The following is a 16,356-nucleotide window of genomic DNA, read 5'->3' as shown; positions in this document are numbered from 1 at the left end:
CTTGGAGAAGGACATAAACTATCTTTATCCCGATCCAAAAACTACACTAAGTGCAGTTCGGATTCAGTGGCAGTAGCGTTTTTTATAACTATTATCCCGATCAAGATCCCGATTTTCAATCCCAAGCCCGATTCCGATCCCGATCCCTATCCCGATCCCAATTCTAATCACGATCTCGATCCCGAAACTATAAGGATGGAACTAGAAATGCACTTCGGATTACGTGGCCATAGTGATTTTTTACTTTTATCCCGAACCCGATCCCAATCTTGATTCTAATCCCAATCCCGATTACGACCCCGATCCCTAAATAACACAGGTGGAACCATGAAGTGCCGTTCGACTTCAGTGGTAATAACAGAAAACAACACTGACGTCCAGGCGGGCGGAGTCTCGGGCAGAAGCCAGCAATTCAAAAATTTCTATTTACTATTAAATTAATAACTTATTAATGATATCAGACATAAATATATCGTATAATATCACACAAGAAAAACCGAATGTAATAAATTTTATAACAGCGTGTTGTTGTTCTTTTATGGGATCAAATAACCGAAGTCATGAGAAACGTCTTAAATATATTTATCTCGAGGGCTGTAGTTGGCATTGTTTTGCTTTATCTCGTCTTACTAAATCTAAACCTGGTCTTGAGACACATCAATGGCAACTACAATGTGATCAAAAAAGTTTTTTGCGTCTTTTGTAAGTCTCGAACATTATTTGTACTTAACTTAAAGATAACTCGATGAATTGAAAGTTTATTTTGTTTTGTTTTCAACAATATAAAGCTCAGATATATAAGTAAAATTATATTTAAATCAATAAGCAATAATAATCGATACAGGAATAATTATTTTAATTTTTAATTTATAATAATAAATATGATATGTTTATTTATCGATATTTTTAAATAAAGACAATTCAATATGCATCATAATTCAGTGTATCTGTTTAAAATAATATAACTTTTGATCAATCGCAAAACGTATCTGTCGAAGCAAATGCAAAATTTTATATAGAAATTTATTTAATAAAAAGATTCATTATTCGTCTTGAGAATACATCGTATTAAGAAAGATTTTATAAGGTAAAAATATTGTCGTAACTCATTGGATTACAATATGTATTTTGGAGCCACTCTGGTTTAAAGTTTTAAGACATAATGTAAGACTATTTACAGCCAAAAAAGTCAATCAAATAAAAATCATCTATAAAATATCGTTCAATCTAAAATAGTTTTATATTTACAAAATCATTTCGTATTTTATTAAAAACTACCGTAGTAATGTTAAATAATATTTGCCTAAGTAACACAAACAGTGCAGACGAATTCTCCGAGCAGTGACTCGCTGTATTTCGACAGACCCGCCATGTTTTGCTAAAGTAACTTGTTATTTATAATCAAATTTGGCACTCGGTAGCACTATGCAAATTACTTTCACGACTTAAACTCTAGCAGGCAACAATTAAATTTTTCATATAATATTATTAACAAATAAAAATCGTAAAAATGTGAGAGCTATTAAAATTTACACGTATTTATTGTATAAAAATAAAAATATTCCAAACAAAAAATAACTCGTTTTTAAGACGAGAAATAAAATATATCTATTTCAAAAGCGGCAAGGTATGGAAGATTTGTAGCACGGGATTTAAATTCCCGAAATACAATTGGAACCAAACGTAGTACACCTTCTAGCATTTCTCGGTTCAAACCGAACACAGTTATGCCATTATCCCACAAAACGCTTAACACTGAATTATTCATTAAACGAAGGCACCTTAAAACGTCTTATGAATATGTTATGTTTCCATTCCACTGAGTAACTATTGACGTTAATTAGATCATTGTACATAAACAACGTATAGTCATACATTTAATGTTTTTTAGAAATTGTTAAGAATATGTGGGTGGAAACAGAATATATATGCTGGTGTTTAAAGTCCTTTTTCCATGATATAGTTTGTCGGGAACCGTGTGTGGCCACAATACGCCCAAAGGACGCGGCTTTGTGAGGTAATTTTGTATAGTTATCTTAATAGATGAGTTGATTACATATAATGTATACTTCGTCATAAACTTAAAGAAGCATTATATTTGTTATAGTAACTTAATTCCGTTCGTTTGATCTTGTTCCCACGTAACATTACCAATCACTCATAACACGACAGCTCTAACCTTTTATACGTTACTTAGAATGGATGAAAAATGGCTGCTTATTGATAACAACTTAACAATACTTAGATAATTAATTGATGCCAATCGCAGATTTCTCGTTTGTGTATAAACAAAGCACCACTCAGCCGTTTTCAATACAAATCAGAGCCATGATTTTATGAACAACGCTTTCGAGTCTCGACTACACACGGACGCTTACTTTAATAAAATAGAGACACAGATACATAACATTTATATCTGACTAACGAGTCCATTTCATTCGTTGGAAAGCTAATTATAAAACACATGACGAATTTTTAACACTTGTGAGAAACTTTCAAAACCATCACACTTTTCGCACCTAGTCGTAACGCTCAATAATAATTTCATTATAACTGTATAGTGTTCCTATATTTACAAATATTATATATATAATAACGTTCTAGAATATGTCAATGATAACGAAATTGGGTAAGAGATTTTATTTTGTTGCTTCAATTCAGTATCATATGTAAATATTTTCAGGAATACACATTTAAAGAGAACTATTCTTTAATATAAAATTCAATCATGGTCAAACAGTGTTACCTTAGAACGCAGTTTCAATTTGTGCTCTTCAATGGCTCTGACCGTGTGTATTTACAAGATATTTCTTTCGAAAATTCTCTCTGAAGAATCAGGTGCTTCAATACTCAATTCAATTAAAATCTTTGATGACGACGCACGTTTTATACCACCTGATAATATATAAAATAAACTTGTATATTTTATAAGCAATAACTTTATTGAGTCCTTATATATAGAAATATAATAATGTTCTCATTAAATTTATTTAAATTTGCTTCCATTGATCTTGATTATGGAGAAAAATATCCAAAAATATTATTATTTACATAATTATAAAATAAAAATTACTAAATTACACTAAATTCGAGAACGCCCTCAACGAGTAATCATGGAAAAATATATACAGACATTTTGAAATAGACCTAATACTCTTACACTAATGGACCGATATTGACCAAAAATAGCAAAGAACCACCGAAAAGAAAGTGATATTCAGATTTAAAAAATGCGCATAGTAATCAGTCAATCCGTTTGTGAGCTACGATGTTACAGACAGATTCACACACACACAGATATCGACGACAAACTTATAAAACTCGTCTTTTTGCGTTTAATAAATGACGAAAATCGTTTAAAAAAACCGCATTATTAGTGACGCATAAGGCTTTAAAGAAATTTCAGTTCTATTATTACGATACAATCAAATGAAAATAAATTAACATCAGATAGCTATTTGGTATTTCAGGCGATAAAATATAAATTATATTTTCCATAGAATACAACTATTATCTAGTAATATTGTTCGTGTATTTGTATTTGTATCGTAAACAATTATAGTCGTGATAGTAAATGCTTCTATATAGACGAGTAGTTATTTTTGTAAACAGATCTATTGCCATTGAAAAATGTATTTGTTGGTTTAAGTGTTTGTGTCTCATTAAATAATATTATATAAATTATATATATATACGAATAGAAACCTGTTACTGAATGAAACGCGATTCCATTGTTGAAGTTCTCAAACAACTTATTAATCAAAAATAAACAAGCACTTCGAAGTAAAATTTAAGATGGCAATACAAAAACAGATAAGTAACAATAGGTATCCGACCCTCGTCAATAAAGAAGTGTCTGATGTGATTGCTGAACATATTCTAATGCGACCGTTGTCTGTGTTTCCTTCACGTAACTGACTGTCTGAATTTCTTCCGCCGTTCACAATATTTAAAATGTTTACGCGTCACACTATTTTTACTCCCGAAATTGATTGCGCCTTTTTTTTTCGTGTAACATTCAAAGATTTTTTCTAAAGAGTCTTATAAGAGTATGTATGAACGGCTATGAACGGAACGGTATGTAAGTATGAACGGCTGACGAATAGTTTAAAAACTAAATAAACAAAATGAAGTTTAAGATGTACTCTGTGTGCTTTATATATATTTCAACTTTTTTTTAAAATTCTTATTTGTAAATAAAGATTTTTGTATTATAATATTAATATACGTATATTTTTACCATATTTTAGATTTGGTACAAGATTATGTGAATTCTGTGATGTATTTTAAATAAATGGGCCCAATTTAAGAGCACCTCATTACTGTGTCTATTCAACCACGATCACGTCAGTCTTATATCAAATATTAATAGAAAGATAACTAAGACAATTTACATTAAAAGCATGTTATCATAAAATAAATTTTAATTAAAAAGCGTTTAATGTTGTTATGTGAGCAACGAGTGACTATTTATTGCAAAAAAATGTCACTTCAAGAGAAGTATTTACATAGACCGGATACCACTCAATTAGTTGATTATTTCAAGTTCAATATTAAAATAGAAATGTCATTATGTGGCACTCTTGCCACACTCTTGTTTGACATATTTGACATAATTCATGTGTGTGTCAATTGTCAAAGTCACGCTGCTAAATAGAAATATATTAATGCATTTCGTGCCCATATGAACTTAGACTTGTTAAATTTTATGTCAATCGGTAAATTATCTTAAAAAAGGATAAGGACTTTTCGCTTCATATATTATTTTTATTATCATGATATTACTTTGAAGGTTTGATTTAATTTCAAATTAAAAATTTTATCTTGATATGTTACGGTTAATGTCTAATTCTAAGCCGAATTTCGAGTCCCAGAAGTTGTTTCTTTTTAGATTTTCGGTGCTTCGGTGCTTCGGTTTCAGTTGTTTGTTGATTGTTTCGGTATCAAAAAGCAAACCCTTACACAAGCTTCATTAAATAATTAAGTAATACATTTTTATTATAATCATTATTGAATTCATATTTTTTTCTTTCGTAAAATTTACATATTTACAACAATAATAAAAGCCGATATCTTTTTTGAAATACATCCTATACAAAGTAACTTTTGATTTAATAGATATGTATAATATATACCAAATAGCAATAAATATATGAAGAATTATTTAAAACCAAAAAAATAAAAAAAAATCTGAAAATGCTACATATTTATTTAAATATTATCAATCATTATGGAATCAAAGCCTTGAACTCAGAGAGGTATGATGTTTGCACAAGTGACATTCGAAGCATAATTATGTTTGCCCTTAGCACGGCGTATGTGATAAGCAAACTAACTTGTCAATTTATATTAAATAGAAATATATATATTTTTAACTTTGTATATTTTCTTTTTAACACAAATATCAAAATTCAATATAACCACAACGGTTTGGATTCATTTTTGCGATTGCCTCGCCCACTTGCGGAGACGTTTTTGGATTGCTTCCAAACAATTCCATTCGATTCTTGAGTACTGGAATAGCCTTTGCGGCTTTTCCTTAATCTTAACATCCGTGATTGCATTTCTAAAATTTGTTTTACTTTAATTATATTCTTGCTAATAAAATCAAGACCTTGTTAAGTCAGCCGCAATATCTCTGTTATAAAAGTCCCATCTCCACGCCGAAAGTTAAAAAGATTTCACTTCTCCATTCTTAATATTAGTGCTAACATCAATTGAATTTCTATATTTACACAAATTTCGTGTATTACGAGATATTCGGCGGAATATTGACGTCAATAAAGAATATAATAACATGATATTGAGGAGTGAGCGTCGCCTTAATATCTCATAAAGGGAACTAATATTATATGTGTGAGAACGATTTGTAAGTAATTAGGAAAATATAAATTGATTCAAAATTTATCGTCTTAATACCATTAAGATGATCATAATAATACATTTCTTAATACTCAAGCTAGATTATATAAATACTTATTTTGTATTTTTCCTTGTAACCTAAGCCCTTAAAAATTCGATACAACAATAAAAATGTTCACACCTTATTAACTTCAAAAAAGTGAGTCGAATGTTTACGCCAACTCTATTGTTGTCAAATCGATACGTTATTACCAAAAAACATCGTTCGCACTTTATTAAGTCACAAAAAGTAAACCGAAAGTTTGTATAAAGCATTCACGTACATAACCGCGCAAGTTATGTGGAGGCGCTAAACAGCCATGTATATTTGTTCATATCTTGGTAAACAGGAGTCGTAAATAAGGGTGATTTTACCGCGAGGGCGTGCTCGTACAGAATTTTTAAGGAAAATAGGAAAACACTCGAGACCTTCCTGTTAATATGGGTGTAAATAAAAGGAAATTGTTCGGTTTATTCCAGCTAAAGTCTTTGCTATTTCTTTGGAGTGTTTTTCTTCATTAATGTATGTAGACTTTGAGAGTTTATTCAGAATACCAGCACAGGCGATTGCCTTAGTTTTGTTCTTTTATCAGTAATTGAGAAGACAATTTATTACATTTAGTTTTTTTCGCAGAAATCGTCTCCAGCAAGAGAATTACCGGATGAATTCGAAAATATCTTAATGAAAATAGCTTAACGAAGACGTGAAAAATTTTTGATAAATTGTGGGAACGTTATGGGACTTATTCATAGTTTCTGAACACGATCTTAGTTGTGAATACTGCTTCTCATATCATATAGACTCTTTATTTATATATATTTAAGGTCAAATAATCGACAAAAAAAACTTAAATAAAACCAAGTTATATGTTAATTAAGGCTGCACTTCCGTCAAACTGAGGAATGAAAAAAAAGTTTGAGACCATCGATGTCTGGTCTAATTACGATCTTTAGTCCTTAAAACTAGCTGACATTGCTTCAGACATAACTGTAGTTAAGAAATAATTCCATTGCTACTGACCTGACATCGGCCGTCAATGCACATATCTAAGCTCCCAGGTCTACATCGGGTACCGTCAGATACTCGGGCTGCTAGAACTGCCACCACCACTCGTTCCTCCTCATCCAGAGCCATGGTCTGGAACAAATTGATACTACAGTAATTATCACCACTTCAAACTACCTTCATGTTTGCACATACCAAGAAATTTTTAAGGTTTATTGGCAAAAATACCTTTTATATGATCTTAAAAAGATATTTATAACACCAGTAATCTTTAAACTAAATTTTAAATGATTTTTTTTATTTCAATTCCTCTAGACTCCAAGCCAGCTTAATCTACTTAAAGTTCACGTTGCTTTAAAATAATACCAGTATATTTATTCATTCGCTCAAATATGAGATAAAATATTGAGAAATAATAAAATCGAACAAAAGAAGCAAAGAATGCTGCTTCAAAACTGTTCTAAAATATTTAAGTCGCGATTCTGCAAAACAGTTTTACTTCTGGTCACGCGTCGTACTGAAAGTGTTCGCAGCGTCACGTCCGCGGAATTCTAAAAATTTTGCAAGGGAAATGCTTACGAAATAGTTTTATTGCATTTGAGAATTGAAAATAGTCAACCTGGAGACTTCTTCAGTGACGGAATATGTAATCTTCATGAATCTTACGTTAAATAAGCATTATTTAACAAAATCGCGTTCATTAACTGGTCTTTTTCACGAAACTCAAACACTTGTATTCGTTTTTATGAACATGGATTACGTAAAGTTATCAAAGACATTGTTCGGAGAAATGAAGTCATTATTTTTATTTATTTACAATGGAAAAGAAAATAAAGAAGTATTCCCTTTTTCTAAAGGAAACTGAACATAAAAATAAGGTTAATCTGGCAGCGGATATGTATTTTTTTGTATCATTAAATATTAAAACATAACTTTTATAATGAGAGAAACCGATAATTCAGGTACAGATATTGTCAAGCCTGACAAAAATTAATGAACTTTGTTCATGCATGGCTGTATTATAATATAATAAAAAATACATTTTTTATTACTTTAATAAATAATTATAGATTGAATAAATGTGTGTACATTTGAGTCTTTTGTACGTAGGAGCATAACAAGTTAGCGTTATGGTGAACTGTTCCAGCATGGTGCTATGAAATATGTGCGTTGTACTCAAAACGTAATCACTGCAACCAAAATAGATGGCAGTCAGCTACTGGTTTTTCGAATAGTCATGTATTATAAGCCGTTGTTTTTTAAATTGATTTTGATTGAGATATGTTTATGTTTAGTGGTTTTATTTTAATTGAAGAACCCTAGTATGAAACAGCTTTTCACGAACATCACTAGACATTTATTCTACCTTGAAATTATCTAGGAAATTTTATTATACCTTGTATTATAAACATTGATACGGAATTTTTGATACCTTTAAATTCGATATCTATTATAGAGGAGTGTAGAAATTTTGTATTTCCTGTTAAATGTGAGAAAAACAGTTCGTTAGGTACTGTCCGATCAGGTTATATCTATGGAATGTATAGAAATTTCGAGAATTGTTACATACAATTTTAAACTTACCGGTTCAGGGCTTTGTCCAGAATGCTGTGGCGTACCACGACACGTTAGAGCGCACGGTTCATCGTCGTCTCTATGAGATCTCCAATGAAACAATTCTCCTCCATAGGGAGTGTTATCATGAGAACTGCACTCTTGTTCCCTCCATATATCCTCTTCTAGAAGTGAAACATTACCGCGACATGGCTGTAAAAAGTATTGCATTAACAAATTGCTAATAAAATATATACTATTTTGTCTGATAAAGTTTTTGTATCGTCAATAAATTTAGAACGACATAAACATTTAACATAGTAGCTGTTATTAAAAAATAACGCGTCGCATAAAATGAAAAGAACGATGCGTTAACCGGCTTTCGTAATATAAAAGTAAATGAAGTTAAAAATACTGAAAATGAATATAGAGCTTTTACGTACGTGAAAATTAAATTTCAAAATTTTCTCCTGAAATACACAATAAAGTCGTAAAATAATACGTGTATTTTGCGGTGTACAGCAGAAATATTTAGCTACATCATATAAATAGTTACATCGATATAAAATGGGAAATATATTTCCAAACGCATTTCGGATTCCCACGAAGTGCCAAGTATTTGGGTCTATAAATCGATTTGTATAATATGAAAAAATTAAAGAACAGATATAAGTTGAGATACCGCACTGTAAATTTTTGAATAATAACTAATAAAACTAATTCATTCAAAGATTTTTGTTTATAATATTTATTTCAGTTAAATTTTTTGTTTCACATTTTTTCACACAGACAGAATAAAATAATATCAAAAACGTAACTTATATATAAATGACCTAAGAGAAGTGCTCTCAACTAATAAGTGAAAGCCTAGAATAATAAAAAGTGTCATAATTTTTATTTGAATATATATATTAAATCCCATCGACTGTCGCCAGAATTTTATGGATGAGTTTAATGTCTTCAATATGGTTTAACTTTTTTTATATAGCGCAATAGATTTTTGTTTATTTATTGCATGTCGCATTACAGCCGGTTCTAGAGTAGGGCTGAATAAGTTAGTTTCTTCGTGATTTTATAAAATCATACAACTTCACTTTTAAAATGATATTGGCAAAATTTTCGAAGTTCTTATTGTTTACTATATCAAAAACTTATACTAACTGAAATAAAAACAAATTATACACTTAATAAAATATTCACTTCAGAATGCTATTTGTCCTCCAACCGCATGTAGTTTCTCGTTTTAGTTCTATCGTGACCTGATATAGTAGTGGATAGTTATAGAAACTTTTGCGTTCGGTGACCAAATATTTAGCCTTAATATCTTATCCAAGGCTATTATTAAGTCACAATGGCGATTAATGTCTAGTTTTCTGGATATAATATAAGTTTTAGGTAACGAAAACATCTAGACTATCTCACTAGAGTTTGGTTACCATTGTCTCAAAATGTGACAATTTTTAAAGAATTTTTAGGCATGAGATGTTTCTGAGCAAGATCGATCATAAAATAGGTATCTAAAATTTTTTATTCAACTAAAGCTAAAGAATAATTGACCTCAAATAGTATATAACAGATTCAAAATTGGTTTGCTTATTTTATTTATTTGATTACTTTTAGAAATTTTAATTTAAATCGTTTAAAACTACTAAACGTAAAAATGCGGCGAAGAGTAAAAACCCGAATGGCAGTATGGAAATGCTTTAACACTAATTTTAAATTACATTTCAAAATACCTTGCATAGTAGTCCCATTTTATATTTACAGATTATACAGCTTTATATCACAAATTGCTATTATTTTAAAAGATAAATAAGTATATATGTTGCTTAAATTACTACAAGAAATACCCTAAAACAATTTCGGTGCTGACTTTTATGAGCAGAGACTGATCTGGTTAGGCTTAAGGTTAGTGAACCGGGTTTTAAGGGTAATTTCTCGAGCGCAAGCTTGAAATTTTACGTCATAATTGGATTCAGAAAATGGGGATACTTAGAAAAGTTTCACGGTGGAAAATAAAGCGCTGGAGCGCTTTCGGTGAGTCGCATCGTTGTAAATATTGGAGGTAAGCTCACGTTAGTGCTGAATCTAGTTAGTTTAACCCATAAAATTATTTAACTTCATCAGTCACAAAAAAAAAATCGCGTTTAATTTTTTTTTTGTCTAGTGTCGTTAAAATATTTTCGAAAAATATTCATACATCAATAGAGGATTAACCACTACGTTCGGTATATTTCAAAATTGTTTGGTTGATTTATTTGTAAGAGTTAGAAAATATTATAAGAATTCATAAACTTCGATATGATAACAATAATATAAATACACAAAACCTAGTTTAATAACAAGAAAGAGACGCAGTAATTTATAATCTGTTTTGAAATCCTATGGCACTATTGTCTTCACTTCCATAGTTATATTGTGGTTATACGCCTAAGTTATTGGAATTGCATTATGTTTTAATTCCCCCCGGTTAAGTTTAAACCATTAATCATGGCATTGTTGGTGGGAAGCCAAGTTTGCACCTCGCCTATTACTTACTTTAAATTTATTTACCGTTATTGATACCGAACTAATCGAGTTAGTTTTCGTTGGATTTCAATTGTATTAAAAAAATTGCTTATTTGAGTATCTTATAATATTAAAGATAATGCATCTTTGAGGAAAACCATTTTATATAAACATTTTATTGACAAAAATAAAATATCTAGCTTTATTTCTACGTTCCGTAAATTTGGTTCTGAAAAAGCGAAACGTTAGAATTAGAAGCTGCTCATAAACCAATGAAAACTTAAAAAAAATACTTAGTATAAGATTAACAAATAATTTGTGTGAAATTATAATTTTGTTGGCGGTCATTGTCACAGCCTAATGTGCCTGTGAAGGTACATAAGAAATAAATTATGGAGTTGAATTCTAGATATATAATAAAAAGTATATTAAAGCCTTGTAGCAAAATATATCATCGGGGAGGCTTAAGGTACTTTCCAGCATCCGACGTGAGATTAACTGGTATTACTGAGATCCACCTCTGGCAAAATGAGAGGAAAACTAAGCCTAATCTGTAAAATTATTAAGATTTTAGGATAATATTTTTCATAGAATATTTGAAATCTCTTCTCCTATACTTATATATATTCTATCAGTCATATAAAGGCATTGAGAACGATAAAATGTTTTGCATTAACTAGTTGAAAATTATAATTAAGAAAAGGAATTTTTCATGCAAATTCGCTAAATATGCAAGAAAAAATCTAGCTGAAACAAAATTACAGTAGAATATATTTCTGGAAGTTTTAGATCTGTTAAATTTATTTTAAAACAGGCAAAAAATGAAATAGAAAAATATTTATGTGTATATAATAATTTATTGAAAAGAGAGGATGATAATAATTACTTCTGTGACTTAAAATGTAGAAATCATCTTATATAAGAGTAAAATATTAAGATATTTTTATTAATATATTTTAAGAAATAAGTTCTTTGTGGATAAAATGTTTAAGTTACCTACTTACTTACGATTACTATTACTTTTATATACATTTTTTTTTTACACTTTCCAAATAAAACCCAATAATTTGTTAATGGTTCCTTGTGTGACTATAATAGATAATATTCTTTATAACAACGTGTATATTGTTTTTTAGAATAATTTATAAAACATTCTCCTTTATTTTATACGAAGTTTACCTGATCCGATAGAACAAATTGAGATAAAATTTGTCACATTGTAAATCGCTGTTTCAAAATATATAGGATGAACGGCGAATTGAATATACCAAAGTATCTGTCAAAGCCTGTCTTTGAATAACCTGGTTAGTTTGAACACTCCATCCGTTATACGCAGGTGACAGTCTTACTTCAACGACCGGAAACAGAAAACGTTCAGAGCAACGTTTACGGAGAGAAATATTACTTAGTATTACATATAAATTAATGTTTTTTTTTATCTAAATTTAATTTTTTCCAATCAAATAAAATTACAAAACTCTTAATGTTAAAATATTAATATAAATATAATTTAATGTCCATTCGTATTTAAATTATAGTAACAATATCTATTTACGTAAAAACCACAAAACCAATAATAATAGCTAAAGGCATGTTTCCATCAAATTTTACGGCCAAATTACTAATTTTCAGCTCGGAAAAATAAATCAAAGTTTTATAGCACAAAATCGCCTTTAAGTTTCCTTGAAGTATAATGAAACCTACCTAATAACCTGGGTTTCAGTTCGTAAACAATTTTAGTGTTTGCGGCTACGTTTTAAGACTTTTCAGTTTAAACAACCCGCCAGGTAATTAGTGCAGAGTGTATGTGTTTTCATTAAGACCAAAAGAAACAGCTACGTGAAGGAAATAGTTTCGTTTGTTTACTTAATTAACGCTTCTGCGTTTATTAAAGCTTTAAATATAATCAAATTCATGATTATTAATGTTTTATGTCTTAATAGTGATTGTACAGTTCGTGATACTTTTATTTTATAAATAAGTTATTTGTATATCCTCTAACATCTTCCCCGGCTTTTGAGACATTGCATTTTTCATACAGTGTGCTAAGTTAATGTAAAATAAATATTCATAGTGAAAATTAAAGGTTAATCAATCAAGTCTATCTTTATGAATCACCTGCATGTTGCATATCTTGTATCTAACTGGTTCCCCTCTGCAGCCAGCTGGTGATGAACAGGTTCTTAGCTGACGAGAGATACCGCCGTCACAGGTCCTAGAGCACAGTGACCACTCGCTCCATTGAGACCATCCTCCGCGATCCTGACAACAGAGATCGACAAATTAATTATTGATATATAAGATTTTCGCGAGAACACATTTTAATAAAACTATGTACTGACATTTTTGTTTAGATAAGCAACAAAGATTAACACTTTCATCTCGTTTTCCCTTGATCGTGGTTGCTTGAAAGTAACAAAAACTTCGGGTCCAATATAAAATAATATACATCAATCAGACACAAAAAATAGGGTTTTGTTTAAATATGTTTGTAATAACATAATATAGATAGTATATTGATATTAATTAGACATGATATGTATTTTTTAGGTATGTATATACTAATAGATATATTCAAACTCAATAGCTGGTAATCGCTTCAATCAAAAGGTTCGCCCTTCTATAGACAGGACTTAAAAGAAAAAATGAACTTCAGATTAAAATGCCAAATATGCATTTTCATGGCAATATGATTGTCGAGTAACCTATAGTCATTTATTGTTGAATAAACCGTAATTGAAAATTTAAAAACAAAACAATTTTCAATAAAAAAATAAATTTATTTATTTATTTCATTTCAATGGTTAGCCGTCGTTTAAAAGTTCTGAGCTATAATTAAAAAATTCTGTACCCATCAACTTTATGAAAGTTTTCTTTGAGCCGTAGGAAAATAAAAATAAAATTTAATTTTATGAATTTCTTGTAAGCTAGTTTTAAAAAGCTGTGGTTGCAGTTAAAACAACAGTTGAAAATAATATAATATTCGAATATGTCTCTAAAAAGTGTTATAATAATAAATATAAACGTTAGTGAGCAAGAACTATATAATACTTATATTAAGATATAAGGCTACATCGAAAAAAGAGAAGTATTAGCTTAATATTATAAGACAGAAGATTTTTAATCTTAGTATTGCAACTTTTATTAGACGAGAAGTATAACAAGGAAGACCAACTTGCATTATATGAAATTCTTTATAACATGAAAAGTATGCTTTTCTAAAAGATATAAAATTTCAGTAGTTATTTTCTGTGTATATTAAAAATACGCGCTAGAGCGGAACGCCAGAAAATTAAGAAATCGATGGCGATAGATTTTAAATAACAGGACCAACTGAGAGGCATTCACATATCGTCTGCCCGTGATCACGGTTGCTGAAAAGTAACCGAAACGTCGGCAGTATGTAGTTTTAACAAAAATAAAACACGCGTAGCATATCCGAAAAATATTAGTTTCATTTAAATGAATAAAACTCACGAAAGTCTTAGATCTCATTATATTAAAAATATTTATGTGAAAGGTTTTTGGAGAAAAAAAATAAACATTATTATGCACCGTAATAGGCTGCAACGATAAAAATAAATTCATAGTTCTGCATAGTACAATATTCACGTCACCTAAATAGTATGTATAATATAAAATTCACTACATGTTTATTTATCCACACCTAATACTCCAGGCTTACAGGTTCGGAAACGTCAACGGCGACAGTTTCTCAATATACTGTAGGATTTGTTTATTTTAATAATAAATACTGAAATGTAGGACATTCGTTTGAGAATCGGTGCCACTAACAAGATAAGAATCACCTAATCTTCGTGAAGCCGAGACATAATCTAGTGTTTCATATAAAGCCTGGTTTGTCTCAGATTTCTAGGAAAATAGCTAGGCGCCATTACTCGGTTCTAGCGACTTGGCGGATTCCCAAAATAGATTAACTTAACTGTAAACGATATTTTGTACTGAGATAAAGTTAAAAATAGATCGTTTAAGAAATACTTAACTTTAGGTTCTTATGAGTCGTAATAGATAAAATTGTTTGTCGCTTTAAAGTAAGCGTCAAACACATTTCGTAAAATAAGTGAGTAATTGTTTTAAATTATATATATGTATATACATGAGTGTTTTTAAAGTATTTGTTCACAAATCCGAAACTAAATATCCTTCAGTATAGAAATGTGCCCAGAAATAGTTATTTATTACTTATATCTCAAATTATAAAATTAAATAGACGACTTTACAGAATGTTACGTAACTATAAATATATGCAAATGTAATATTACGAAGATAATATAATTTTTGTGGAGAAGTAATTACAACAGCGAAAACTAGAATAAATTCCTGTTTAGATTAGATATCACCTCTTTGCTTATGAACATTGTTATTATACAAGTATTGCTTTGTTGCAGTTATTTGTTACAGTCCTCGCAATTATTATGTGACGCTATTTCAAAAGCTAGCTTTTTATTGTTAAGGGAAAAGCTGATTAATATACACACATGAGTAAAAGAAAATATCTAAAAAATATATCTTATTATTTGATACGTTTACTTGTCAAATATCACGGAATTTTAACAATATGAACAATCTTTTTTTACTTGTCTTTAACAATAATAGAAACTCATTGGTCGCTAAAATGAAAAAGTTTGGTAAAAAAAATCAAGTAGTCGTTTAATAACTACCGTTTTATTATAAAACTATTTCAGTCGGTCAGTAATTACTACAATGTATTAAAGTCGTATGACTGTGGTTACCGATAGAAATAATTGTAGACACCCTTGTAGTCCACGATTCTAAAAGCCCATTATAAAGGTTAATACGAAGCGAGGTGCAAACGGTGAGTAAAGGAATTACTGCTAGAGGCAAACGATAATCGAATTATATGGGGTGTTATGAAGTGCTGTCCTGATACATAAAGAGAGAGCGATGTTAAACAGAACACTTCTATGTGATATAATTATGGGAATCGGATACCAATTCTTAAGGTAAAAGATAACTAAAAAAAGAAAGATGTTTGAATCTTTTTTATATGACATAATATATTTGTCATGAACATTCCTATTTCCTACATATTAATATTGAGCATTTATTTTAGTGATAATATTTTTGACCGCTTTGAAGAAAGTAGGAGCTGTTTCTAAAAAATATTCCTATAAGATTGGAAAAAAGATAAAAAAATATTGACCTTTCTTAACATATATATGCATTTGAAGAATTTTCACATTATACAAAATTTTACCAATGTTTATTTTTACATGGAATATATATGGAAAAAAATCAGTCCTATATGGTGTGTAGAGAAAATAGATTTTTTTATTTCCCAAAAGACTTATTTGTAATGCAAGTTAAAAAATACAAACGATATTTTTAAAAATTGCTGGCCAACG

At 29.7% G+C, this 16,356-nt stretch overlaps 1 protein-coding gene across 7 annotated transcripts in view; it reads right to left on the bottom strand.

Moving 5' to 3' along the window:
* The window catches only part of LOC116773705 (protein madd-4), a 197,792-nt gene that overhangs the window by 36,255 nt on the left and 145,181 nt on the right, over positions 1–16,356 (bottom strand). For all 7 annotated transcript variants that reach the window (XM_061528818.1, XM_061528822.1, XM_061528821.1 and 4 more), the window contains 3 exons: positions 13,088–13,231; positions 8,492–8,674; positions 6,923–7,039 (listed from right to left, as the gene is read on the bottom strand). In XM_061528818.1, coding sequence (XP_061384802.1) covers positions 6,923–7,039; positions 8,492–8,674; positions 13,088–13,231 — 444 coding nt within the window. The remainder of the gene's footprint in view (positions 1–6,922; positions 7,040–8,491; positions 8,675–13,087; positions 13,232–16,356) is intronic.

The sequence above is a fragment of the Danaus plexippus genome, assembly GCF_018135715.1.
Source record: "Danaus plexippus chromosome 22 unlocalized genomic scaffold, MEX_DaPlex mxdp_33, whole genome shotgun sequence".
Taxonomy (NCBI): domain Eukaryota; kingdom Metazoa; phylum Arthropoda; class Insecta; order Lepidoptera; family Nymphalidae; genus Danaus; species Danaus plexippus.
The sequence above is the reverse complement of the archived record's forward strand: the minus strand, read 5'-3'. Positions and strand labels throughout refer to the sequence as shown.